The sequence below is a fragment of the Aphis gossypii genome, chromosome 1 (assembly GCF_020184175.1).
Source record: "Aphis gossypii isolate Hap1 chromosome 1, ASM2018417v2, whole genome shotgun sequence".
NCBI classification, from domain to species: domain Eukaryota; kingdom Metazoa; phylum Arthropoda; class Insecta; order Hemiptera; family Aphididae; genus Aphis; species Aphis gossypii.
In genome coordinates this window covers 39,792,691-39,820,622 of record NC_065530.1, presented here as the reverse complement: position 1 = coordinate 39,820,622, position 27,932 = coordinate 39,792,691, and the positions used below count along the sequence as shown (strand labels likewise).

The following is a 27,932-nucleotide window of genomic DNA, read 5'->3' as shown; positions in this document are numbered from 1 at the left end:
TAAATTATGAAAATTTATGCTTGTTTTACTCTATAATTTATAATCAACATTATACAAACATAATAAACACCTTTGACGTAGACACAAAAAGATCAATAAATCCATAACAAATTATAATAATCGATTATATTAATAAAATATGTATTATTTAACCATGTCTTTCTCTATATTTGACATTAATAAAATTGCTTTTAACAACAAATAAGCCCACCAACATTTTTTGCAAATTTCAGCTTCTACCCATATTATCTTTGGCCACAGTGGTCCGTCTCCAAGATATGGTAAGATATGATCCGTGATCGCCATCATTGTGCAATACGCTGGTAACAATCTATACAAAACAAGTTGATTCAGCAATATATTATAATTTATAAGTCATACTATACAATTAATTGTCTACATAAAATTTAAGTACTCGTCCAATATTTTGCCCTATCACAAATTTGGTGTTAAATATATTATCTAAGAAATTACAGAGTTATCTTTAGCTACCTACTAATATTCATTGTATCAAACATTGTATTATACTTTATTGTTTTAAAATTTAGAATTTCAAAATGAAAAGATGTGTATAAATAAATACTCGATTTATTACCTACTAATCAAACCAATACTTACTATAAAATTAAAAACGAAATAATTTGAAATGGTTAATTAAAAAATGTATTTAAAAGTATTAAAAAAAAAACCAGACTCAGTAGGAAATATCCTACTTGATACCCCCTTCACGTACCAAAAAATAAATAAAAATAATAATAATTCGTAGAACTGTCTGAATATTTTAAATAAAGCCTAGTAAAAACCGAGATGTTTAGAAAAATTTAAAGATCAATAATATTAAACTACTAGTGTACAATCTTCACCGTGTTGTATAGTAAGACGGTGATAATTGATTTATCAGATACATATTGTCCGGTCCGAAAATTTTGGCAATGAAATTGTTTGAATTTTTAAATTACCCGTTACAACTCACCTCTGCAACATCCGTTTAATAATTTGCGAAATATTTTTTTTTAATCCGTCTTTGGGTTTTTGAAAGGACTAAGTCATATTCAGATACACGGGGAATCCGCTTACTAAAAAAAAAGAACGGATCGATTATATTTCCCACAGTCAATAAACCATCAGATGTGCCTTTTTTTTATTTAAATTTATTGGAAATGGTATATCAGCTTCAATTTATAGAGGATGATAGTTAAAATACATGCCAAAGATGGGCAAATAACTTGAGATGAGTTTCAACATTATATAGTCTATATATTTTAAGTTTAATTTTACATAGAAAATAATTGAGTCTATATAAATTTTCAATATTTTTATATTTATATAAATATTATGAGGAATATTGTACTAAATTGAAAAGTTTTTTGTATAAGAAACAAAAATTTCATCAACACAGATCGAAATAAAGTAAAAAACTCGAAATATGTAGGAAAAGCTCAAATAGAAACAAAATATTTTGAAATAAAAAAAAATTATTGGTATCGTGTATAATATAGAAAATATAGTTATGGATAATGTTGGACGAAAATAACGATTATTTCTTTATAAATAATTAGCATTATAAAAATCAATTTGGTCGAAATACGGTATCGCATAAATATTTTAATTTTTCAACTGCAGTTTTTATCATCATAGGTTTTCGGATTGTTCTCATTAATTATAATAAAGTGCTATGAATTATTTACACTTGCTTATAACATAGTATAGGTATACTATACCACAGTTGGTTATTATATAATATCTATGATCGGGACCGGTACTCACTTCTAACTGCCTAACTCAGTGGCGTAGCCAGGGTTTTTCTTCGGGGGAGGCAATCAATTTTTTCACAGCGGCGGTTTAACTAGGTTCTTCCATAAGTGTAACATGCAAATACCGAAGTATTATTAATACATAAAAAATAAAAAAAGCTATGACAATTTAAAAAAATACAATTTAAGACTTTTGTACCTTTTTTCTTAGACCATTAAAATAATTTTTCAATTTTCTTAAAATGTCGGGGAGGGCAGCAACCCCTTCATCACCTCCCCTGGCTACGCCACTGGTCCAACTTGTGTGGTTCTGTAAATGTCTGTCGTACAAGTCAGATTGAGTCCGGAAAGCAGAGTTGCTGACATGTTTGATTGAGAAATACACCCTTTGGCTAACCTTATTGAAGAATATTAGCTTGGGGAGAATATTAATTTCTTAAACACAATAAATTAACAATGATGATAAACGACAAATACAACTTCATTTCTAGAATAAATATGGTGAAGTATCTTAATAAAACCACATGGAAAACCATATATAGCCATAAAAGTATCGTGTTTTTTAAACCTGCTGTGTTCACATACTATAATAATTTATATATTTTTTTTAATAAAACTAAATTTTATTAATTAAACCACAGATACTATAGACTAATTGATTTTTTTTTTTGGAATAGTGGATGGAAACCATAACACTTTAATTACATAACACACAATTTATTTGATAGTTTGTATAAATAATATGGTAAAAATAAAAAAATAATAGCGTAATATATTATGGAATTTTTTTATTTTCAAATCAACTGTTTTAGTATATTCAATTTATGCAAGGTAGATATTTATCATTTCCTACTTTTTTTTTAACTAAAAAAAAACAAATTTTTTCATACAGAACAAAACAATTATATTTACCCTAGTCTAATCCATCGTTTAATAATTTTATTGAATGGCGCTTCGACTACTAAGTATAATGGTAAGGCAATCAGATAACACTTAAATGTATCCGTTATCCAATTATCAGTCTAAAAACACATACAATGTACCAATAAGTTCCATGTCACATAAACGTTATCCAATAGAAAAAATGGATTAGGTACTATATATCTTACCAAGGATTTTACCGAAAGGTAAGACGGCAATCTTAGTGAACTCCGAGACACCATAATGACAGTGATGTTTACCATAAAAACTGAATACGAAAGTCTTCCCAAAACCATTACAAGTCTGTTGTTGAGTACATGTCTAAAGGGGCCTGTAAAATAATACAGCGTTAGAATAAATTATACCTATCACTTATTTATAATTACGAATTACGGAAGTACATTATGCAATAGGTATATCTACTTATATTATATGCATCGTATGAATTTAATTCGTTCGTGGTGTATAGTGTATAATAGTTAAGCATTAAATGATTAAATACCTAGTTGAATGTTGTTTTATAAAAAAAGATACGTTTGTAAATGTTTAATGTAAAGTAATACTATTGATTATAAATACTATTATTTATAATCAATGGTAATACCAACGATGATGATGGTTTGTGACGTCAGCAGATTGCCAAGATAAACTGTACGGGTTAACCCTAATATTTTCGAAGGTCCTATATCGGTATCCTATAATAATAATCACTAAGAATAACAATTTATGAATACAATATTGACTATATTATATTATTATTATTATTATTAAATCATAATAAATAAAGAATGGCTTTCATATTATTATTATGTTTTGTATTAGTATTAACAATTGACCTACGAATAATTTACAAAAGTCGATATCGTTTACTATATTTTAGTGATGTGAGTAATAACCATTTTCGCACATTAGCTCCCTATAATATCAGTAAAACAATTAAGATCTATTTTTATAATCCAATTTATATTACCATAATATCCAAACGTGAAAAAGCAAATGAAACACCACATGCACAATACCGTCAACGTACAATTATTGACGACTTTGTACAGAGCATGTTCCAACGGATAATAATGTCTCTGCCAAGTGTAAAATTTAGTACCATAAAGCTGAGCACTAATACAAATTACGAAAACAATGAAAGTCCCGCCATAGACTGTGATCTATGTACAAAATTGATGATGTTAAATTTTTTAAATATATTAATTTAAAATACGATTGTGGGTAAATAGTAAAAATAAATACTTACGCGTGAAAATATTACTTTTTTTTCTTTCAACTTTTCTACGATAATGCTCGTAGCTAAACCACTAAAGAACGGTGTGGCTCGCATATAACTTAATCTGTACGACTTATTTGAAGACATGAAAATTCTAAAGTTTTCTATATAACTGAAGTAAGTTTTACATTTAATAAGTTAGTTATTTTCTATAAATACCTAGTAACTATATAATCTATAATTTTATTAGTAAAATCAGGTTAAAATCATCAGGACTCGCTAGTCGCTACAGCGATGGCTTAAACAGATAGGTACCTAGAAATTTTATTATATGTACTAAGTATCTATAGGCTTAAAATCTTCTTATGACACAGTAAACAAGTAATACTATTTAATTTCTAAATATTTTTTATATTTGAATAATTCACCTAGGTACTGTAGTAGTTGTTCGTGTTTACGATTTCTTAAGAAATTATAAGTACCTTAGTAGTATCTCTTATTAATAATTATAATATTACATTTTACATTTTACTTACGTAATATATAACATATCTATTCCAAATCTTTTCGTCAAAAACGTTACTAGAAACGGTACGAATAACGACAAACTCAGTATCGAAGCGAGTAACCTGATCCCGTATTTAGTGTTTTTCATGTAAGCGTAAACAATTATGACTCCAACGATGAAAAACTGAACGTCACAAGACACATAATAGTTTACTATGAGACACTGTAATACCAAATTTAGTCATTTAAATTAGACATAAAATATATAAAAATAGTAGGTATAGTTAAATATTCATATACAACCAATTTAGTTAGTATAATTTATAAAAATGTTCCTATGATTATTTTTGTCTATATTATAATATTTAATCTTTAATCTAAACTCTTACATATTCTATAAACACAATAAACACCTTTGACGAAGACACAAAAAGACAATAAATAAATAATAAATTATAATAATCGATTAAATTAATATAATATGTATTATTTAATCAGGTCTTACTCCATATTTGACATCAATAAAATTGCTTATGAACAACAAATTGGTCCACCAATAATTTTTGCAAATTTCTGCTTCTTCCCATATCATCTTGGGCCACAGCGGTCCGTCTCCAAGATGTGGTAAGATATGCGATGTGATCGCCATTATTGTGCAATACGCCGGTAATAACCTACAAGACAAGTCGATTCAACAATGTATTATTATAAATTATATAAATTATAATACAATTAATTGTCAACATACCTACTGATCAAATAATTTGTCTATCACACATATTTTGGTGTTTACTATAGGTAATATTAACTACAAATCTACAGAGTTATCTACAAATATTAATAATTATATTAAATCGTATTATACTTTATTATTATTTTGTAATTAAAAATAGACAATGCTTGTCAGGTGTTAATTATTAAAAATGAAAAGACGTGTAAAATCTCCTGATCTTTCGTATACATAGTACATACAAAACATTTTTAACATATGACCATTCGATTAGCTTACATTCGAACAAACCGTATTCGAACTGGTAACCTCCACCCAAAGAAAACACTTAATTTGTTATCTATTAAACAAACTTGTATTAATATAAAATTAAAAATTAAAAAATTTGAAATGGTGAGTTAAAAGATGTTTTTAAAAATATTAAAAAAAAAACAGATTCAGTTGGAACTAGGAAATATCCCACTCAATACCCCCTCCCATATCGAAAAAATAATAAAAATAATATGAATTCATAGAGCTGTCTGAATATTTTAAATAAAGGTCACAAACCGAGGTGTTAATAAAATGATAAAAATCAAATATTATAATTGACTATGTATATTGATTTTTCAGATAAATATAAGCTTAGTTCGAAAACTTGTGACATTTTATCCACTTTTAAATTAGTTGTTATAACTCACCTCAACATACGGTTGATGATTGCTGAAATAATTTTTTTTAATCCGTTTTCAGCTTTTTGAAATGATTTAGACATATTCAGATACATAAGGAATCCGCTTACAAAAAAAAACGGATCGACTATATTTCCCAAAATTAATAAACTATCTGGTCCATTTACATATATCTGTAATTGTTGTAGAACTAATTATTAATGATGTTTACTTTTTTAAATTTAATTTTATATAGATTCTGAGCAGAGCTATGATGAATAATATATTGATATTATAATAACAAAAATGATATTTTTAATAACAACATTTTCAACATTTTACGGATATTGTCAAAATTCAAATTCTAAACAATTAAACACTTGTCAAACAAAATTGTAAATTTTCATTTTTAATTAATAAATGTGCAATTATTAATTCCAAGTTATGAAAAACTTAGTAATCGATTTTCAACCAATTTACGCATTAAATAATTATAAAAAATGATATTTATAAAAAATATTTTTTAAAAATTGAAAATTATTAATTTTTATAATTAATAGTTTAAGAAGAGATAGAATATTTTTAAAATTATATTATACTTGGAAAATTATCATATAAACATTATGTATAAAAAGGAACTATGTACCGATATTTTTTTTTTTTTTTTTGAGTTATCCCAGAGTTGGTTTTAAGAAAACCGAATTTTCATAAAAATTCCTTTTTTATGTTTTTACGGGTTATTTGGTGAAATACTAAAAATTTTTAATTTAAGCATCTAAACATTCTAAACCTTTAAAATTTCTGATAGTTCTGGTTAGATTCTAAGCTAAATCCAATTTTTTACACGAAACTAACTTCAAAATGAAATATACTCACTCGGATACGCATAATATTTTAAAGCTAATGCATTCATCGGAGCCGTTCAGTTTCTAAGAAATAATATATGTACTCATAAATCCGCTTTAATTATTTAATATAATTTGATATTAGTATACAGACATTTTAATTTCTAATTAAAATTCTAAACTAAAGCATTTCTGTAGACATACATATTATATAAAGTATATTATAGATTATGAAGTAATTAACCATTTTTAAGTTAATCAACTTTTACGTTGAATAGGTTTTTTTGTATATAACATAATAATAATTATATTCGTAATTTCATTTTAGCTTCAAAATTTAAATACAATGCGCAACTATATCTTATTTGTTATGATAAATTATGCTTAATTTTTTTTTCCTTACACTTTCCATGAATTTAGGATTATGTGGATGATTTGAGAATGAATAAAATAAACTATGACATAATAAAACCATCATCATCATTAATACTTTAAAACCATACAATGAATTCAATTCGTTGTCCTTATCGAATTCTAATAATCCATTGCTTGAATTAATCAATGAAAATGTTTCGCAAAATAAACCAACACTTTCATCTGTAAATAATATAAAATAAATTTTAATATTATACAACAAACAATGCACAGAATTTTGACAAATTTGGTTTAACATATTGTCTGCATAAATTAAAATTATTGTTTATATTAAATCATATCACTCACTGGGGGTTTCTTTTGGATTTTTATTGTATGATATTCTTATGAAGTGATACAATGTTGTTCCACAGCAAATCAAAACAAGCATTAACAAAAATATGCTGAAAAAATATAACAACAAACAAATGAACGTGTTTATCTTACACATATACCTAGTAATTGTAGGTTCTATCTTCTATCTTAACACAATCTTATTATTATGTCGATAAATGTGTACTGTTATGCCTGGTACCTGTTAATCGTTAGAATTATCTCCGAAACCTTAAACTAGGAAAAAATTGTATGCTTCAGGCGTTTATCGACAATGCAAGTATTGTAGATTATGGATATACCAATAATAAAATAAAATAATTATTAAACAATAATAATATTGAATGACCTGGTCAAATAGAAGTTTTTATCATAGGGATACATGTCTCCCCCGATTGTGCACATTATTGGATCCACTCTGACAATAGCCTTGATCCCTTCTGGAAAGAACACCCTGTCTAGTTCATTTTGCATTGAAGTCTGTAGGTCTAACGCCGAACATGAATTTGGAATACATATTCCTAAATTCAACCCATTTCGATGCACTTTATCCAAATAATCACCCCACTGAAACGGTACAATCCTCAGTAAGTAATATATAGTACTTACGTAAGTAGTTTGATAGATGTTAAGTTTATTTAACGGTTACATACAGAATGTGTTTATGGTCACCGATCTTATAATAAGGTTCTTATTAACGGTTATAACGGTTTTATTTTCTAAAACAATTATTGTTATAATATTAAGAGAGATCTATAATTTTTAAGATCAGAAGTTAGTTCTGTTTAATTAAAAACAAAATAAAAATATTAAGTAATTCTTAAAGCGTTTAGAATTTAAAATCAAACATATTATTATTATGTATAGTGTATACGTATTAGAGGTATCTACCTATAGTATATATTGTGGTTTATATTAGTGTTCGTATATGCTTATTGTAATATAATGTGTATTAAAATGGTGTCATGTACAATTTGAAAGACCAAGCTATAAGATTTAGGTGGCCGTAGATACTTTATAATATCATTAATTTACAATTTTTATACTTATTACAGTGCTTTATATATTTTTGTTTTTATATATATAAAACAAAAAAAAAGGATTAATAATACCTAGGTATTTGGATTTACGTACCCCGAGTACAGTTTTCCAGGCATTTTTGTTCCCGAAATCATCTAGATCCTCCGTTCTGTTGAAACTGTAATCTTTAGCTACCAATTGTTTTAGTTTTATATCAGACAAACAATACTGTCCTATCACCGGATGACGTACGTCAACACATTCGTCGTAAATTCCCATATCATACCTGTTGCCCGCTAGTAGGCCGATCGGATATCGGTTCCAAGATTCCGACACTGAAAATTAAGTAAGGTTCAACTAGACACATATAGTTCTCATGAGCCCGCACACTTTAATAATATACTCGTAGTAAGTACACGACCGTTTCTGTATTCAGAATTTTGTTTTTTGTTTATTCATAAGTTAAAATTCCAAATTTTAGTCTAGATGTGTATACAAATATTTTTACTCAACAATTATCTCTTGTATACTTATCGACACATTTTACAAACTATGACTGATATCGACAATTACACGTAAAGTGATAATACTCACATAAAAATAAATTTTATAACTAATTGATTAGAGGTTGTGCTGAGTCGCAGTGAGCACTGCTGTGTTAAGCGTTTGAAAATTAACTCAAATAAATGCAGGTACGAGATTTTTTTAATCATGAATAGTATAAAATATAGAAGTAACATTATCATAAATCATTTTAAATACTAAATCAATGTGACTATAATTCAAACCTTCAAACTTTTTTTAGTGTAAAATATAATAAATTTTATACCATTTAAAAATCTGTAAAATCATTGATATTAGTTGAAAATCGTTTAAAATTGAATTTAATTACTTCATAATAATATACATCATATAACGTATTATTATATAACATTACGGCGTTACTTCAATATTAATTATTATTTTAGCAGTCAAATAAATAATATTATATAATAAATCTATAGGGATTATGACCTTTGATCGCTTCATTTGCTAACACCGCTCCCTCAATCTTATACTTCCGAGCCTAGAGCTTATGATTATCCTAATTTAAAAAATCTAAAGAAAATATAATGCAAGTCTTATAAATAATTAACATTAATTAATATATAAACAAAATATATACACATTACTTACTAAAATGTCTTATTAAATCCAATATTCCAATTTTTTTTTCAAATTTATATTAATTTCTCATTTCCCCCGATGTTTACATAAAAAAAAAATACAAAATATGATTGACAGCTTGTCATACATTCTAGTCAACTTTAATCATTACTATTTAGTAATCGTATTCTATTACAAACCATGGAATTTTCATAAATTTCTCAATAAAATCACCATTCAGAACTAACTTAAGATTAAGATAAGCGACTGAAATCCTAAAGGTATTTGGAATGTAATATACTCAGGAATAGAGGATGCATAATCACAAATAATGTGATATATGAATCATAAATAACATATTTTAATTAGGTACATTATTTCATGATATTTATAGTTTAAAAAGCATTAGTAACTTATAGTAATCCTGTTTGCTTATGATAATAATCTATAATAATAAATTTGGTCAATCTAACGTATTATCTGCAGAGTGGAGACTATTAAACTATTATAAAGGCAACAGAAGTGCCAGTTTTAAAGAAATTAAAAATATTAAACAAATTATTTTAAAAGGAAAAAGACCATGGGTGTAATAGCCATTTTAATCATCTTTTCTCATTAAACTATATAGGTACTCTGCATCAACATTAAGTACGTCATTGTAATCGAAAATTTCGTACTAAATTGATGAGTTTTTTGTCTAAGAAACAACAATTTTAATTTCTATCAATATAAATCGAAAGAAAATAGAGAACTCAAAATAAGTATGGAAGTTCAAATAAAAACAAAATATTTTGAAAAAAAAATTAAATATTAATTATATTTACAGATTATTTTATTATTAATAATTAGGACGATAAAAATCGATTATGTTGAAATGCAGTATTGCATAAATATTTTCATTTTTCAACTGTAGTTTTTATTATCATAGGTTTTCGGATTGTTCTCATTAATTATAATAAAGTGCTATGAATTATTTACACTTACTTATAACATAATATAGGTATACTATATCGCAGTTGGTCATTATATAATATATAATTGGTACTCACTTCTAACTGCCCAACTGGTATGATTCTGCAAATGTCTGTCGTACATGTCGGATTGAGTCCGGCAAGCAGAGCTGCCGACATGTTTGATTGAAAAATTGAAGAGTGCTCGGTTAAAGAGATCCGATATCCACGGGCCCGGCAGACCGTCGTCCACGATTCCTATGCCAGGAATACGGTCGACTTGACAGTGCTCGTTTTCAGCTGTGGAAATTCCGTCTACTTGACAGTGCTCGATCGCAACCTCGGAATTTCGATCGATTTGACCATCGGATAGTTGGGTGACCAACAATAGCGCGAGCAATCCGACAACAATCGTGACCGACATATTAACCCTTTGTTGTATAATATAATTTATTTATCCTCCACACCGTCTTTCTCTTTTTTTCGGTCGATAAATTCGTACCCACCACTAGGGCACTGTAAAAATTTTTTTCTTGGCACAACAGGCTAGTTAAAAAAAAGTTGTATTAAATTTGAATGTAAAAACTTCAACGATAGACTCTAATATTATAAAACGATTTTCATCTTTCATCTATACAACTTTTCATGAATAAAATACAAGTCGACAGTGCTTGATTTGGGTGGTGTGATGGACGAAGTCCCCTTCTTTTTAAATTTTTTTTTACGCTCCCCTTCTACTTATTTGAAACGGAACGCTGAGAACGTAACATTTACTACAGTTAATTTTCAGTAAATCATCAGCTTTTCTGATGCAAATATAACTATAACATATAGCCATAATATTAATTGTACATTCGTATCGACTATGAAAAAATTATTGATTGATAAAATTCCTTACCATAAAATATAATGATAAGAAATTGTATTTTGCTCATAGAAACTATTAAAAAAAACAATTAATAAAAAAGTTTTTCTTTCGTTTAAAATATTTTTTTGTACTTAAAAATATTAAATAAATTTAATGATTTACGTGATAGTACATTTTGTGTTGACACTCGATCATCCAACATCCGCCGATGAGTACCGCCTCTTCTAGTTTATTTTCTAAATCAAACACTGCAAGTCGATGTATAGTGGGACAGGTACGTGAATTGATCGATCAATTGTATTCATGTAAATAATATAGTATTATATACTATATCCGGGGTGGCTACTGGCCAGGGACAAGAGCCACCAAATATATTAATAGATATGGAAGAGCTGAAATGTAAAGATTATAAAGGTTATATTATTATATAATACATAAATTCATATTAAAAAAATTTTTTTGTAAAAATGTTACGATAAGATGTGACCCGCGGTTTGGCCACCCCTGTACTATATTATACTCTCATTGTCCAACCGTAAAATAAAATATAAAGTACATAATTACATACGTCAAGTATTTAAGTTTATCACTATTATAGAGTAGCCGGTATAATAATAGATGGGTATTATAGTGTTCCGGGATAGGCAACTTGTAATTAAAAAATTATTATATTTATGCTGATATCGGAAGTTTGTAAAATTTACATAATATTCATATTATACTTGTATAACACTACAGATTACATATTAATTATTATTATCTTAATATTATTGTTTATTACACATTTTACAATCAGGAAAGGTAACCAATCCACACAATAGGGTATTTGACACAGTTGTTGCCGATCACGTACCGTGACTTATAAATTATAATCGAGATCATAACAGCAATTGTTGATCGGAACTTATATCTCGAAATGATTCGTTGTAATAGGTAGTGAAATTATATAATTTTTAATAGACCTTTGGAAGTCACGATTTGTCAGTGTTAACTTTTTACATACACGTGAACTAATTAAAAAAATTATATTGACACGGAATCAATGACAACAGGTCATCGTTGTGTCGAAACCATATACATATTATTTTATATTTTGTGGGCATTACTTAAAATTTACCCAGTCTTATCTACCAATCATAGATGTAGTGCTAGTTTATCATTTTAAAAAAGTTATTATATAACGTAGTTTACTGCTCTACCCTTCTTTCTCAATCTTTCTCAAATAAGTTTTAAAATTCCACCTCGTCCCACTAGATTTACTCCTTCGTTTTTTATTCCATTTTCTTCTTCAAATTATTTTGCTCCCCTATTAATAATCTGTAATTATCTTTAAACACTGGATCTTTGCTAATATTATTTGAAACATTATTTATCTTTAGTTATTATTGGTAAATTTATAATTTTATTATAATTATTACTAGTTATCAATTATTTTTATTATATATTCTACATCTCATTTGTTTTGGGCCCAGACTTGTGCATATTAAAAACACATTAAAATAAAATAATGCTAAAAAATTAAAAGTTATTATAGACATTTTTCAAAGTTTTATTATACTATTAAATAATTAATAATATATAAATAGTATTCTTTCACCACATTAAAAATATTATGTCTGTACGATTGTATAGGTTAGGTTAGGTTATGGCTTAGGTATGTTTACACTATTTTGTGTACACAAAATCTGAACATGACATCACCTAAGAAATGAATACAAACATTAAGTAATGTTTAAAATGCATTAAAAAATATAATATTTGTTATTTATTTCAAAAAAGTATATTAGAATTTTCCCAAATCAACTGAACAGATAGCGCCATGGATATATTTTCTATGTTACCACTCAGTTTTCTGGGTTTGATTAATGATTAATGCCGGATTTCATGAACAATCATTAAACATTTAATGAATAAATAGTGAATTAATGGTCCCTTAAACATGATTTAGTCGTTTGTAATATCAGTCTATTATTACATAATATTACTGATTCATTAAATATTTAAATTAATCATTTTTTCATGCAACCCGTCACTAACATTATAATATATTATACTTTTTTAAATAATATGATAATTAGGTAATTGTCCGAACGCAGGAGTTGCAAGGTCGGTCATATAAAAAAACTAATCACAAAGAAAATAAGTACTGTCTAAAATATATTAGTATGTTAAAGAAGTAATAAAGATTTCGTAGTTGTGTACGAACTTCTGTGCTAATAATTACATCAAAATATCGTATATACAATATAAATTATATACTATCATAGATGGCTTAAAAAATATCAAGTAAAACAGTATTTTCTGCAAAGCTACACACCCATTGTTAACAATTCGAATCGAAAATCCCACCGATTGTACGATAATATTTAGTTACTCACTATAACTTATTATACAGATCATCACCTATAAATTATATTGTATTATACCATAGTGCTATTGGTTTTATTTACCTCCCAATCACGGTAAGCCTTTAAAAGCACAAAGCACTCCTTATACACTTACACCACTAGCAATTCGACGATGCAAGTACATCATGATGTATAGATAGATTTTTTAGTGAACCAAAACATTATGTATTATCTGAAATTTGAATGTGCAATAACAAATCAGTAAAAATTAATTGATATTGTAGAAACAATAATTTTTATCCTTTCACTTTAAAACAATATTGATTTTTAATTTTCAATGATTATTGAAGCAAGTTTTAACAATTTAATATGTTAAATAATCCTTAAACTTTGAATTCCTATAAATAGCAATGTGTTAATACAGTCAGCGGAATAATAAATAAAAAAGTTCGACGGAATCGTTTGCCGGTGAAATCAATATAGATAAATATCAGGCGAAATCGATAGCCGATGAAATTGATATTAAAACGGCTGAATCAATAAAACACCTAATTAATTTATAAATCAATATAACATTATATACCGATGTATCTGTGTATTAATTTAGTTTCATAGTATGTATATTTTTTAATTTTTTTTTAAAAAATAAAAATGTATAAGCAAACTAACTACAATTTAATAAATAAAAATAATAATAATAGGTTTAATAATAATTAAAAAAAAAAAAAAAAAAAATGTAAAGCTTTTTTTTCTTATTTTAATGTTATGGAAGTGGTGAAAGATCTACGAATCTAAAAATATAGATAATTTCAATGTAAAAAAAAAAAAATACGTAACATAAATATTTAAAAACAAATTTAATAAATAAGAGACTAATTATAAGTTCTTGTATTAAAATAATGTGATTGCTAACTGCGGTCGTGTAATTAATAAGTAGTGATCCACTTTTCCGCCAAAATCAACAAAAAAAATTATCCGTTTACCGCCAGATTAGGTAGTATTTGTGCGTTCTATCCAAGTTTTTACATGTTGGCTATGGATGAAATCCACATAAATTGGTTGACACAAATTGGACGTTTTATCCACGTGAACACAAATTACACATTTTATAATTCTTACTTGTGTATAAGGTAATAAAAGATAGAATATGGTAACACACGCGTGCTCACACAACAATAACTCAGAATAGTTAAACAGATGTAAATTGTTTTTTTTCGAATATTTCACACTACGCTCCAACTGTTTGATAGTTCTATTAGTACACTTAGTTTATTTTTTCCTATAGTAAATTTTAATAAAATTGTGTAAAGTTTTACTATATAAAATTCTCGATTCGGGTATTTTGTTTATTTCAATTTATATCCACAAAATGGTAATTAAATAGTAGCATTTTTAGTATTAAACTCATAGACTCACAACCTAGTGGGCAAAGGCGTTGGGTTTAGAATTTGTAAATTTAGGGTATGTAAGTATGTGAATTCTGCACTCAGTATAATAGGAAATTAGGTCATAATGTAATAGTTATAGGTTATATGTACAATTTGTGTCCACAGGGTAAACAAAACCAATTTATGTGGATTTTCTCGCTAGCTACCGTGTAAAAACTTGGATAGAACGCACAAATCCTTCCTACTCACCAGTATAATATTAAGAGGACGCCACTTCACTATTCCAGTAGGTATATTTGTGTCAGTATAATGATTTTGCGATACTTCGATTTTTAGCAAATTACGAGTGTATTATATAACTTGAATTAAAAATGCTCGTAATTCAATTAAAACTGAATAATCTAACCTTACCTTTTAACACGTTAACTGTGACATGGATTGAATTCTATCCTCCCCTCCTATGCAGTGCAATAAAATGTTCGTACATTTTTAAATAAAATAACTAAGAACACTCTGTAATCTGTATAATGTAAAGTACCTACGTATTCAAAATAATAATACAATTAACAAAATGTATAAAGCATGATTGTACAGAAATAATGAAATAATAATAAATAGTTACTACATTATATATTCAACACATGACAATCCAAGAAATACAACATAATAGCATAACTAAATATAACATTATTATTTCATTGCCAATAAATAATCAGTGAGATTCCACGTGAGCCTATCTCGAATAATAATTTTTAATAATAGTATAATAATGCAAGTAATAATGATATATTTATACAATGAGTTTGTTATCTTACCTTTATTACGGAAATCAAGTAGCAATAATATAAAAATAGCCGAAATTTCAAACGACAGCAAATTTAACAAAGTAAAAGGTCTACCCTGTACGGAGGAGTAAGAACAAATTACTTGTTACAGGTTGGTATTATTGGAAGATCTAAGAAAAAAGAAATGATGACAAGTGTTGTACGATGTTTTGACATCCACTGCAGAGAACGAATAAGTTTTGTTTACGGCGTGTCGACATCAATTCAGTACTCAACAGTCAATGTGCTCAGGTAAACAAGCCTAAAATCAATTAATTTATAGATCAATATAAAATCATGACGTATCTATGTGTTATTTTAGTTTCACAATAAGACATAAGTATATTTTTAAAACTTTTTTTTAAAATAAAAATGTATAAACTAATTAACTAACCAAAATTAAATAAAAATAAAATAAAACTAGATTTAATTACAAAAAAAAAAAATGTAAGATAGTTTTTTTTTCTTATTTTAATGGTATGGAAGTGGCAAAAAATACTATTTTGTTTCTACGAATCTACAAAATATATAAATCATCTAATAGTAAAAGTACCTAATTATATTATCAATAATATGCAAGTCATAATTATTGAAAAAGAATAAATATTGTGTATTATATGTTTAAAAAAATGTTTGTTGCTCGTATTACTGTTTTTTTGATTACCCGTTAAAGCTCTAGTTCCGAGACTGGCGACTAATCGAAGTTCTACTGTATTTCTCTTTTGCAAACTTCAGTTTTTAATGTTTTTATATTCTGATAATCACTTATTTATGTATTCAAGTAAAGTTATTGATTATTTTTAATTAACAATGATTTTTAAAATCAAAAAGTAATTACGTAATCGACTATTCATTAAACATATTTAAAAATAAAGCATTAAATAAATACTTTTTTATTGCATACAGTGCCATAGAGTATTATATTATAATATTATTTCAAAAAATTAAGTCGAAATTACTTCTGTACATTTTACAAAATTAAGTCAAAAATTAATAATTTTGATATTAAAATCATTTAAAATATAATTTTTATAGTTGTAAGCTAATGTAAGCTATGAATTTTATAAACATATATCGATATATTTCTCTCCTTTTATATTGATCAATAGAACACACATTTTTTTAGATTCTGAACGGAGTGATGAATGTATTGATTTTACAATGATGTATATGTTTTTTATTTTTTTTTTTGTATCTATGTACAGCATATCTAGTCGAAATAATGCTTCAATTTCAAACTTCAAGGGTGGTTTCCGATGGAAAAGTGAATATCCTTAGTGCATTACAGAGGTGAAAAGTAAACATTTTCCAACAGTTTTCAAAAAAATCGAGAAAAACAAAAAAAAAAATGACGGAAAAACGGGAATTTTTACACAAAACCAGTTTTCGACCGAATCGATTTTTTTATATGGTTGTTACTCAAAAATTAATCACTGTAAATACTTGAAATTTTCACCAAATGTTTATGTTAGTGTTATCTATATACAGTTAAATTTTTGACTTTTTTTGAGTTATTTATAGATCACTGAAATTTTCGATTTTTATGCGAATTTTTTTTTGAAGTGTTTGTACAAAAATTTTGGATGACCAAAAAAACTTGAAAATTTAATACAAGGTTCCTTATGAGTTGTTCTTATTGTAGCTAAAAAAAATTAAAAATCGTAAGTCACAATTTTTTTTTAAAGCGTTTATAGTTCAAATTTTTACAAATCTGTCGAAAACTCGAAAATTTGCCAGTAATTTTGAAGTTGAAAAGTCATAAAATGTTTTGTGTTTATAACAAAGGATTAAAAATACAACACTAAGTTTTCCATAGGTTTTTCTTCAAGTAGCTATAGAGAAAACTCAAAGCATCATTATAGGAAAAATTTTAAGTGCGTTTGAATTTTAAATTTTTACGAAATGCGTAACGATAACGATTTATCCTCAAACGATTTTAAATATTTGTTATTATTCAAAAAGTATAAGTCGTTGATACTTGAAAATCGTACCAGTTATTTAGATTGGCATTTTCTTTACATGATTTAATTTTCAAAATATTTTGAGTTTTTTTGAGCTATTTATAGACAACTGAAATTTTTCTGAATTTTTTTTTTTTGAAGTGTCGATAAAATTTTTTTGGCCCAATCAAAATACTTGAAAATTTTATACAAAGTTCCTCATATGTTATTCTTATAGTGATTAAAAAATTATAAGAATACATAGTCACAATTTTTTTTTATTAACATTTGAAGTTCAAATTTTGACAAAAATTCGTCAAAATCATGAATATTTGCAAATTATTTTGTAGTTCAAAATTCATAAAATTGTTTGTATTTATATCTAACGTTAAATATTTTAGAATGACAAACCATCTCCGTTCAGAATCGTTTTTCGTATACAATGATACCTATCATTGCATTCAAATTTAACCTACGCTAATCCGAGGTCCACCCCACCCCCTAATGTACAGCAGAGCGGTACCCACTTGCTGACTGTTTTTTTTTGCCGCTTTTAAATTTTATTTGACGGTGTTTTTAGTTCATTGATGTGATGATGCTTCTTAATTTGCAATATACGTCAGTTTGTACTTCTCCGATTAAAAATTATTTATCATTATAAAATAGATTATGTCTATAGATAGATAAGATCATCTATGTGATGTATATATAATATTTTAATTATTACAAAAAAGGATAATCAAAATATTAAAACTGAAATCTGTGGTGGCAAAAAAAAAATGGAAATATTTCTATATTATTATGTTTGTGGTAAATGGAAAAGTCAATTTTTGTCGAAAATGATCACGCCCAATAAATATTATACTACGCGTATTGATAGATCATCAAATTAACGCTGCATGGTACGGATTTACCTCAAAGACGACATATTTTCTCGAAAAACTAAACAATACAATATAACTATATTAATGAGTAATGATTAATAAATAATTTGTGAAAATAAAACTTTGCACGCGACTTATATATCGTTCCTATGTTTTAGTCTATATAACAATATAACATAGGATAGGTTATATAATAATATAGTATATTTTGAATATTGAAAATAATGAATATATTTAGGATTATTAAGTTATGATATAGTATAAAACTGTAGTTAAACCTTTTTTTATTAAAATGGAATTGGTGTAAAATGTGTTTTTAACCTTAATATCTGTGGAAAAATACATGTTTTGGGACGGAATTCAGATGGTACTAGAAAAAAAGAATAAAATCTACACTAATATATTATATTAATATTTCATTAATATTATTATAATTTATATCTACTGACCACATACGTAATTATATTTATCCAATAAAATAATCAATATCTTTAATGAATAATATTATAATAATGTTACAATAGCAACTAGCGTTTAATAAATAAAAAATACAATACGTTTGTTTAGCCTATACACCTAATGAGTTTTGTAAAAGTGATAGCACGACTTCCTGTTTATTTCCTGTTTACTATGGTAATATTATGATGAAATACAGCTGAGCTATTATAGTCGCAAAAAAACTTCAATCGCCACAGCCAGACTTGCATCGAATGCATAATCATATGAATACTTATTTATTTATTTTAATTGAATACAAGCTTGGCTCAAAGTAAAGTATAATAGGTATAAAGATGCAAATAAATAATTATTATACATAGATTATCGCTGACATTTGTGTTATAAAATAATTATAGATTAGCTCAAGCTCGAAATCCGTTGCATCGCCATTTCTCTTAACCGAAACTTTTGCACTTTGCCCGACGCTGTCATCGGGAACCCGTCCTTTTCGATGAATATGTATTTGGGGATCTTAAAATGGGCAATCTGAAAAATACAATAAACAAAAGAACCGTTGTGTATTATCTCCACAGATCCATCTTTTGAAAAACAAGCTGATGCACAAACAAACCTTTCCTTTGCAGTACGCTTTTATGTCTGCTTCGGTGACCGAAGCACCTTCCTTGACGATGACGCTTGCACACACTTCTTCGCCCATCCGCTGATCGGGTACACCGTATACCTGTAATAAACAGAGGTTTTAATGTGCGTATTAGAAGATCGTTATTAGAATAAAATAATAGTAATAGTACTCAGTCAAAAAAAGTGTGGTTTTTAGTGTACGAGACTCGTATAATGGGTGACACAAGTACACAATAGTTATGACTTACGACCTTGTGTATCGTAAAGAATAAAAAATCAAAACGTTCAAATTGTATTCCTATACAATAGTAGCGTTGTATTTTGAAAATATTTAGTATAGCTAGTCGAAAATACTGTGATAAATAGATTAGACCTAATCTTGAGAGGGCAATTTACTTGAACTGATTTATTTTAGTTTGTCGTAATTCTTAATTTTCGACTTGTTTGATCAATAATTTGAGATTTAGTTAAGTAGTATAGAATATTAGATATTGTGGGCAACTATATTTAGGTCTTTGTTTAATGATAGAATGTCAACATAAGTTACTAGATTTGTGTTGTAACTTGTTCCGAGGATAAATAGGTAATAAATCACTTATTTTTAATACTTCAACATTGACTTTTTAATAGGTAGATTAAGAGTTATTATGCTTAACAATGAAGATTCGGTCTTCAAGAAATTATTTTAGAATAAGGAAATATGGAGTACTGGAGCAGATAGAAACGGTTTTAATTTAAACATGAATCTATCATGCCAGACATGATCGAATGCTTGGATGATGTTAAGAAATACACCTGGGCGATATTTTTTTGATAATAAAATAAAACTAATAATATTATGGTTCAAGGGCTCAAGGTCCTACACATAGTATTTTTGAATTATGTTAAAACAATTGATCAAGATATTAAATTAAAATTTGTGTATAAATTGATACCCTATTATTGGAAATTTCAGTATAGTATAATATTATAATAATTATTATATAAATATAGACATACAAGTACGTATAATAATAATACATATAACGTAACTAATACTAGTAATACTAGATAATAATTTAAATAATTTATTATTGGAATTTTTTACTAACTATATATTTTGTATACTTAAATATAAAATACTCAAAGTATGTATAATTACTTGAATTTGTGCAATCAATGGATGAGACTCCAAAAAGTATTCTATCTCTTTAGGAAATAAGTTTTCACCACCGCGGATTATCATTTCTTTTAATCTGCCAACGTGATTGCCATATCCGTCTTCGTACAAAACGAATTGGTCTCTAAATATAACAGTGAAACACTATAAACATCGTGCTTTCATAATATAATATTGAGCTAATAACAAAATACAAAACATACAGTTAAATGCATACTTTAAATACAAATTGGTAAAATTATTGTCTTTTTTTTCGTCGCTATATGTAATCTTTACTAATCATTAATGAGTTGGCTTATCCGTGATGTTTACTACAAACCAGCTATAATTATATAACTTTAAATTGTTGTAACTACAACCTTGTTTTCTGGTGTGTTTTGTGTTACATCTATTAAACCTTAAGGAGTACTAACTACTAGGTATGCAACTTACAAGTAGTTATTATGTACGACGCCCTCCGATCCAATTTCACCATGGATAAACGATCAATGAAAACATTTCTAAAAATATTTCATCTTTTACTATTCCTAAGATTTCACAACAGCTAACTAACTATTAATGACATTATGAAAGCTATTACAGAATTAAAAAAAAAATCTAAACTTGATATCTTGTTGTCAAAGCCAACATTTCTAAATCACAAATTTCACAATTTGCTGAGCTCAAGAAGAACTTTTTAAATCTAGAAATCTCAATGTTTTACAAACTAAAAATACCTCTCCCCTTGAATTAATTATCTACCCTTATATATAAAGTATTTTATTTAGAATAAAAAAATCACTAAAGATAAGGCCTCTTCTACATCTAAGATTTTACAATAACTGATTAATTATTGTTTAATAAAATTTAATTTATAAAAAACACAAGTTATTATTATTTATAAGATAACTGTGATGGCTCAAAAGTTCTATGCATATTTTTTTTACGCGTACTCCTTTAACAATTTTTAATAATTTCCATATTTAGAAAAATTTAATTTTAAAAAATTGTCTATAGAAACTGCACCGTACAATTTGTTGAATCGATTTTTTTCAATTTAGGTACTTGGTGTGTTATGAAAAAGTTTTCAATTGAAGGAAGTTTATATGAGAAATTGAGAACAGGTCATAAATAAGTGAATGTTTGTATATTAAAATGGCTTATAAATTAAAATGAATTAAAATAAATACATTATTATTATCAGTTTCATTTACAAATAATACATACATTAAAAATATAATATAATGTTATATTTTAGTTAATCAAGCAATACAGGTGAATACAGTTATAACTCATAATTATTTGTATTGTAATAATTATTCAAAGTATAAAATTTAGGTATTGTCATTTTATAAAATGGAAATTATAGATTCATTAATCGATGAATTCGTTTAAATTCACTAACTGCACATTCAGTTCATGAAAAGATTGATATCAATGTGTCACATAAAAAATAAAATAATAAGTCTTATGGCAATAATTTACCCTGTGTGTAGCCAACCATTCGAATCGATCGTTTCTTTTGTTTTTTCTTCATCGTTAAAGTAACCATTCATTTTCAAGTATCCGCGAATCAACAATTCCCCGGGAGTCCCGAACGGTACCATATCGCCATTGGTATCAACCACTTTCGCCTAAAAATTGACAAAACCCATATTATAACTACCTATATAAGTCATAGATAGCAATATTTTTTTGGTAATATCAACGTTCAAATATACCTAGTTTATAATATCGCGATAAAGTTATTCACTGTAACCATAATTTTACACCTATGTTAGCACGTTGTACGTATAGACCTCGAGTTGAGGTGGAAAGACTGTATTAACTTAAATGTTTAAAAAATATATTCCTTTCTGGACAATGTTCGAGAGTGTAATTAGTTTAAGTTATACCACCTTTCTATCACGCGTTTGTATCATATGGATAAATATTGCTAGGTATCAAGCTTACGACTAACCTCCACGTGATCTTGTATGAAACCCATCGTCGACATTATCCGTTCATTTGAATCGTTTATGAAATTTAGAAACGAACAGGGACTGGTTTCTGTCATCCCGAACAAAGACTAAAATTGTTAAAGAATTCAAAAATTATAATTATAATATTAACCATACCTACTATTTAAGTTATAGATACTAAATTGTCACAACAAATTAAAAATAAAAAAAGTTATTCTAATCAATTTAAAAAAAATATACCAATAATTTAGCGCGTGGGAACATATTCTTAAATTTGTTCATCAAATTTGGAGAACAAGTGGCGCCACCGGTTATAGCGATTTTAAGGTCGTTATCTTGTTGTTCTGGAGGAAGTTTTTCGAAAGCGGACATAGAGTCAAAGTATATCGTCGGCGTACCAAATATAAGTGTACATCTAAAATAATAACACATTTGTAATAAGTATTATATAGTTATTTATACTGATATATTTAATACATTATTTATTCTTTATTTTATTTTTTTCAGATAATGTTTTGTACAAATGTCAAATATCTTCGCATTTATACTTTACACATATATTATAATAATATACATTTAACACTTTATTTTGTTTAGTCTTCTGTATTTTAAATTGGAATCATCATCATAAAAATTATAAACTTTGATATAAATGTATAAACTTACTTGTCTTTTGTAATAACGTCAACCGTCGCTTTCGAATCAAAATGAGCTGACGGTAAATAAACTGTTGATTTGGTAACCATAGGTGCAACGACAGCAATGGATAAAGCAAAAGCATGAAATAATGGCATTGGACAGCAGAATTTATGTAACTTTCCCTAAACGTATAAAATATACGTATAGCATCAAATAGTAAGTAATAACATTATGATCACAACAAAAATCTATGAAAAAATATCTCTAATAATTACTTTGTTGTTATCATCGTAGATCCCTAAACGCTTCATGATAAAGTAAGCGTTGTTAATTAGTCCAAAATGATTCAATAATGCTGCTTTTGGCTTACCAGTGGTGCCCTATAAATAATTGTATAGATACATTTTTAAATGCATTTAATTACACAAACTTTTCACAGACAGTGTTATTTTATAATTTATTACAGTAATATTTGGTTTATGATTTATACCTACCTAAAAATTCAAAATGCACGCTGTAATGCAATGCTAATAAAAACTATTTATAATTAATTATATTAATTATATGTATAATTATGCATGACTATTAAAACTATAAATTGAATTTGATATTTTATAACATTTTAAGACTAATGTCTATTATTAGAATATATTGATGTTAAACTATAACGTGTAGATTGTTAAAAAAAAAACCTTCGCTCATTGCCCTAAAAATTTTCACTTCAAACACAACTGAAAGGAAAGTTTGATTGTAAAAGTCCTAATATTTTCTCGAAATTCGTAAATTAATAAAATCGTTACAAGTTATATTATATACATAAAATCAATATTGTAGTGTAATATAATAAAAACCTATTTTTTTCATTTCTTACTCACTGAAGTAAACTGAATATTACATCCTTCGTCTGGTTGAATTTTAGGTATACTATAATCTGTATTGAAACCCATGTCCAGGAATGTTTGTAAATTATAGGCACCGCTATAATATTAGTTATACTACTATAAATTACTGCAGTTATTGAAAAAAAATATCAAAATAAATGTAGAACAACATAATAATATTATATTATGTAAATACTAACTTAAAACTATTTTCAGAATCAAAAATAACCGATTTCAGCATGGGTAAGGTTTTCGACTTAACTGGCGTATTGGGAGGTCGCTTCCAAATTTCCGGATCGACCTTCTCCAATATTTCAGGATAATTTTGAGTCTTGAACTTTTCTATGATTATCAGACACTTAACTTCAGCCAGCGTTAAACTGTGTTTTAGTTCGTCACTTTGATACGCTGGATTTATGTTTACCTGAAATCATCATAAACAAAATTATGTTAAGTTGTTAACCAGTTAACCATAACTCATAAGTAATAAAATATCATCAACTTTTTATCGAATATAATTACACTGTTATGAGAATTATAATATAATACAGTTTTCAAATGTAATAAAAATAATTATTTAATTATTTATAATAATTAATAATACTAATACACTGTTAATACGATAAGTGAACGACGAGTGTATTAGTGTATAAATAATATTAATTTATTTACATTTTTTTATATATTTAATTAATCAATTTTATTTATTATTAATTAATATTATATAAATCTTTAAAATAGTTTTAAATAATAAATTTAGGTACCTACATAGTACATACAAGTAGAGTTAATACAATTTAATGGAAATTAAAAAAAAAAAAAATAATCATAAATTGGTACTTAAGCCAATAATACCACATAGATTAAACATTTAAACCGACATCATAACTATTGGTATTATATCGTCAGAATGTAAATTGCATGTACATTTATTTATTTGTTTTTAAATAAATAAAGATCTATAACCTCATTACGTTGAATTGTATACATACGATATGCCTGTACGGCTGTACATTAAACTAACAAATACGTATAAATATATCATAGAAAACATCATAGAATAATATTATTGTGTCTACGACTTAGCATAACACGTAAAAATCCTAAACGGTAAACAAAAAAAAATGCATAATTTTTTTTAAATACTATGTTTTTGTGTTGAATGATAACAACAATTAATTTATACGAAATTAAAAATATACAATAATATACATTAAGACATTATAGCAGTACTCGACAGAGAAAAAGTCATCACAAACGTGATGTTTTACCGAAAAACAATTTTCGAATGTTAATAATAATTAATATTACAAATTTTTATTTTTTATTTTGTATAAATACCAAGATCAGTCCCAGGCGGGCTGTAGCGATAATCGCCGTATAGTAAAATGCCCGATTGGGCATCCATATTCCGACTCGGTCCCCGTGCTTAAGGCCAATGGCATTAAAACTCCTGCACAGCTTATCCACCTGGAAAAATAATAATAATAATAATAATGTAAATTAATTAACATGCTCGTTTACAATATATTCGAGTAGGTATACGTATTTTTTTTTGCGTGTTGCGTGTGCTAATTGTACATAATGTACATAACGGGTATATAGATAATAATATATAGGACAAACTGTCGCTTTCGATGAAACGAATCATATACATCTTATTATTAAGGTTTTACTGACCTCGGAGTTTATGGCGGCGAACGTGAATCGTTTGTTTTCGTGGCGGCTAACCAGGAACTCTCGGTCCGGAGTCTGTTGTACGGCGTCATTGAAAACTCCTCCGATTGTATAAGGTTTGAGTGGTTCACTCGAGGCCCCGCACATATAGCTGTACTTCGACCAGTGATTATTTCTCGAAAATATATGATAACTGCAGAAAAGCGCAAACTTGACTAAATTAGGATATATTATTGTACAATGTTATATATCAAGACTATAATATTATATATCATGTATTCAATATACAAGTGGTGTTTATCAAATCTTGTAATATTAGTCGTATGAAGTTTTTGACTCTTTTCTAAAATATATTGCAATAGATTGTACAAATAAACTAAAGTGTAGGCTACTATATAGTGCGTATTCAACATATAAATCATGGAATAGCTGTAGGTACTTTTATAAAGACACTACAGCTCACACCGAACAACGCATATTGGTTAATACTTTACACATAAGTATAACCATGAGAATAATAATAATTATTATTTTTTATCTTATTTGTATGATGTAAATATGGTTGTTGTCGTGTCGTTCCGAATTTTACAAAGTACCTAATATGTGTTATACAACCTAACCTAACTTGATATTGGTGCGGTTTATTTGACCGTTTAAAAATCAAAATTGTTTTCATTCATTATATTATTAGATTATCGCGTGGAATACGTTGTATGCCGTAGGCTAGAAGTTCTGTAGGTCATGACTCACGGCCATTCGTGTGAAAATGACCTAGTTGCGTGGTAAACCCGGCGTAAACATAATATAATATATAATATATATATATGTGTGTGTGTGTGTGTTTGTGTAAGTGTGTAGTTCTTACTTCTTCAGGTTTTTAGCTGAATAAAATGACTAAAGGGCTTGAAAAACCAGAGGGTGAACGCGTGACAAGTGACCTACCCTCTGCAACATGTATTACATTTTACACTGCAGCTTAATATTAGTTTCTGTATAGATTACACGCAATTAAAAAATAAAAACACGATATGGCCGGTTATAATACACTCCTAGCACTTAGTTGTCTATGATGTAATGCGTAAAAAAATCTACTGCTAATTGTCGACTTTTCATGTTAAACCACATTTTTAACTGATATAATGCAATTATTGCATTGTCCGAATTTATATACAACTATAAAAATATAAAAATTGATGTAATTACATAAAACTTATATATTTATTTAGTGTGTAATAACTTAAAATATACATTGCAATAGCTATAATTTATTATCTTGATTTGTAAATAAATATATATATATGTAGGTAATTGCAATAATACTTACATTATATTATGTCCATTAAGAGAACGTAGTCCTTTCAGTTTCGTTATTTTAAACAACAAATTGTTAGTCATTTTATTAGTTCTAGTCACCTAGCTTTGCACATGAACAAAAACTCATTTAAATAGTATATGATTGTAGTTATTTTATAAATTAAAACTTAAAAATGAGGTAATAAGTACATTACTGTTTTTTATATAGGTATATACTAAGCGTTCCGAAGTTGATTAACAACTGTAAGTAATATTTAAGATTTTGAAATTAATATATTGTGTTATTTTTTATCAACGATATTGAAAATAAATATGCACGATAAATATAATATGATTCAACACTATATATACGCTAAGAAAGTACGAATTCGACCGTGGGAGAGGGACGTGTTTGTTAAATGTTTACGATTGGCTATCTGAAAACAAAATAATACTTTATTAAACGAGATACTTTGGTACCTAGAAGTACACTTCAAAATGTTTTTACAATACAATAAAAAT

The 27,932-nt window shown here is 26.9% G+C and overlaps 2 protein-coding genes across 6 annotated transcripts; both read right to left on the bottom strand.

Annotated features, from left to right (window-relative positions):
• Positions 1-142: 142 nt before the first annotated feature.
• Positions 143-16,205, bottom strand: LOC126548887 (nose resistant to fluoxetine protein 6-like). Of its 5 annotated transcripts, XM_050196949.1 has the most exons (20): positions 15,909-16,205; positions 13,808-13,937; positions 11,530-11,749; positions 11,388-11,429; positions 10,589-11,310; positions 8,508-8,728; positions 7,723-7,940; positions 7,350-7,444; positions 7,030-7,223; positions 5,812-5,975; positions 4,907-5,075; positions 4,431-4,624; positions 3,925-4,066; positions 3,646-3,838; positions 2,864-3,006; positions 2,667-2,776; positions 1,954-2,189; positions 1,768-1,853; positions 974-1,076; positions 143-331 (listed from the first exon to the last, which is right to left on the bottom strand). In XM_050196949.1, the coding sequence occupies exons 5-17, from the start codon at positions 10,911-10,913 to the stop codon at positions 2,183-2,185; spliced, it is 2,175 nt and encodes a 724-aa protein (XP_050052906.1). In that variant the 5' UTR covers positions 10,914-11,310; positions 11,388-11,429; positions 11,530-11,749; positions 13,808-13,937; positions 15,909-16,205; the 3' UTR covers positions 143-331; positions 974-1,076; positions 1,768-1,853; positions 1,954-2,182. The 5 variants fall into 5 exon arrangements, with proteins under 5 accessions (XP_050052906.1, XP_050052905.1, XP_050052902.1 ...); XM_050196948.1 differs by lacking the exons at positions 1,768-1,853; positions 1,954-2,189; XM_050196945.1 differs by lacking the exons at positions 143-331; positions 974-1,076; positions 1,768-1,853; positions 1,954-2,189; positions 11,388-11,429 and having other exon boundaries at positions 2,663-2,776; positions 10,589-11,035.
• A 3,254-nt stretch (positions 16,206-19,459) lies between these two features.
• On the bottom strand, positions 19,460-27,749 carry LOC114130064 (medium-chain acyl-CoA ligase ACSF2, mitochondrial-like). Its single transcript, XM_027994954.2, has 13 exons — positions 27,442-27,749; positions 26,121-26,310; positions 25,782-25,910; positions 24,641-24,864; positions 24,435-24,537; positions 23,835-23,939; positions 23,587-23,741; positions 23,161-23,335; positions 22,920-23,027; positions 22,445-22,593; positions 20,963-21,104; positions 19,811-19,921; positions 19,460-19,725 (listed from the first exon to the last, which is right to left on the bottom strand). Exons 1-13 carry the CDS (start codon positions 27,510-27,512, stop codon positions 19,597-19,599), a joined length of 1,791 nt encoding a protein of 596 aa, XP_027850755.2. The 5' UTR covers positions 27,513-27,749; the 3' UTR covers positions 19,460-19,596.
• Between the last annotated feature and the right edge of the window lie 183 nt (positions 27,750-27,932).

What these genes read in the sequence shown, in the direction of transcription:
- LOC126548887 (XM_050196948.1), bottom strand. Translation starts at nt 10,913, where the DNA reads ATGTCGGTCACGATTGTTGTCGGATTGCTCGCGCTATTGTTGGTCACC. An exon ending in CCTGGAAAACTGTACTCGGG is followed by an intron (nt 7,941 to 8,507) that starts GTACGTAAATCC and finishes GTACCGTTTCAG; the next exon opens with TGGGGTGATTATTTGGATAA. An exon ending in TTTCACGTTTGGATATTATG is followed by an intron (nt 3,007 to 3,645) that starts GTAATATAAATT and finishes ATTATTTTACAG; the next exon opens with GCCCCTTTAGACATGTACTC.
- LOC114130064 (XM_027994954.2), bottom strand. Translation starts at nt 27,512, where the DNA reads ATGACTAACAATTTGTTGTTTAAAATAACGAAACTGAAAGGACTACGT. An exon ending in AATGGTTGGCTACACACAGG is followed by an intron (nt 21,105 to 22,444) that starts GTAAATTATTGC and finishes TGTTATATTTAG; the next exon opens with AGACCAATTCGTTTTGTACG. An exon ending in CATTGATTGCACAAATTCAA is followed by an intron (nt 19,922 to 20,962) that starts GTAATTATACAT and finishes TGTTTATTACAG; the next exon opens with GTATACGGTGTACCCGATCA.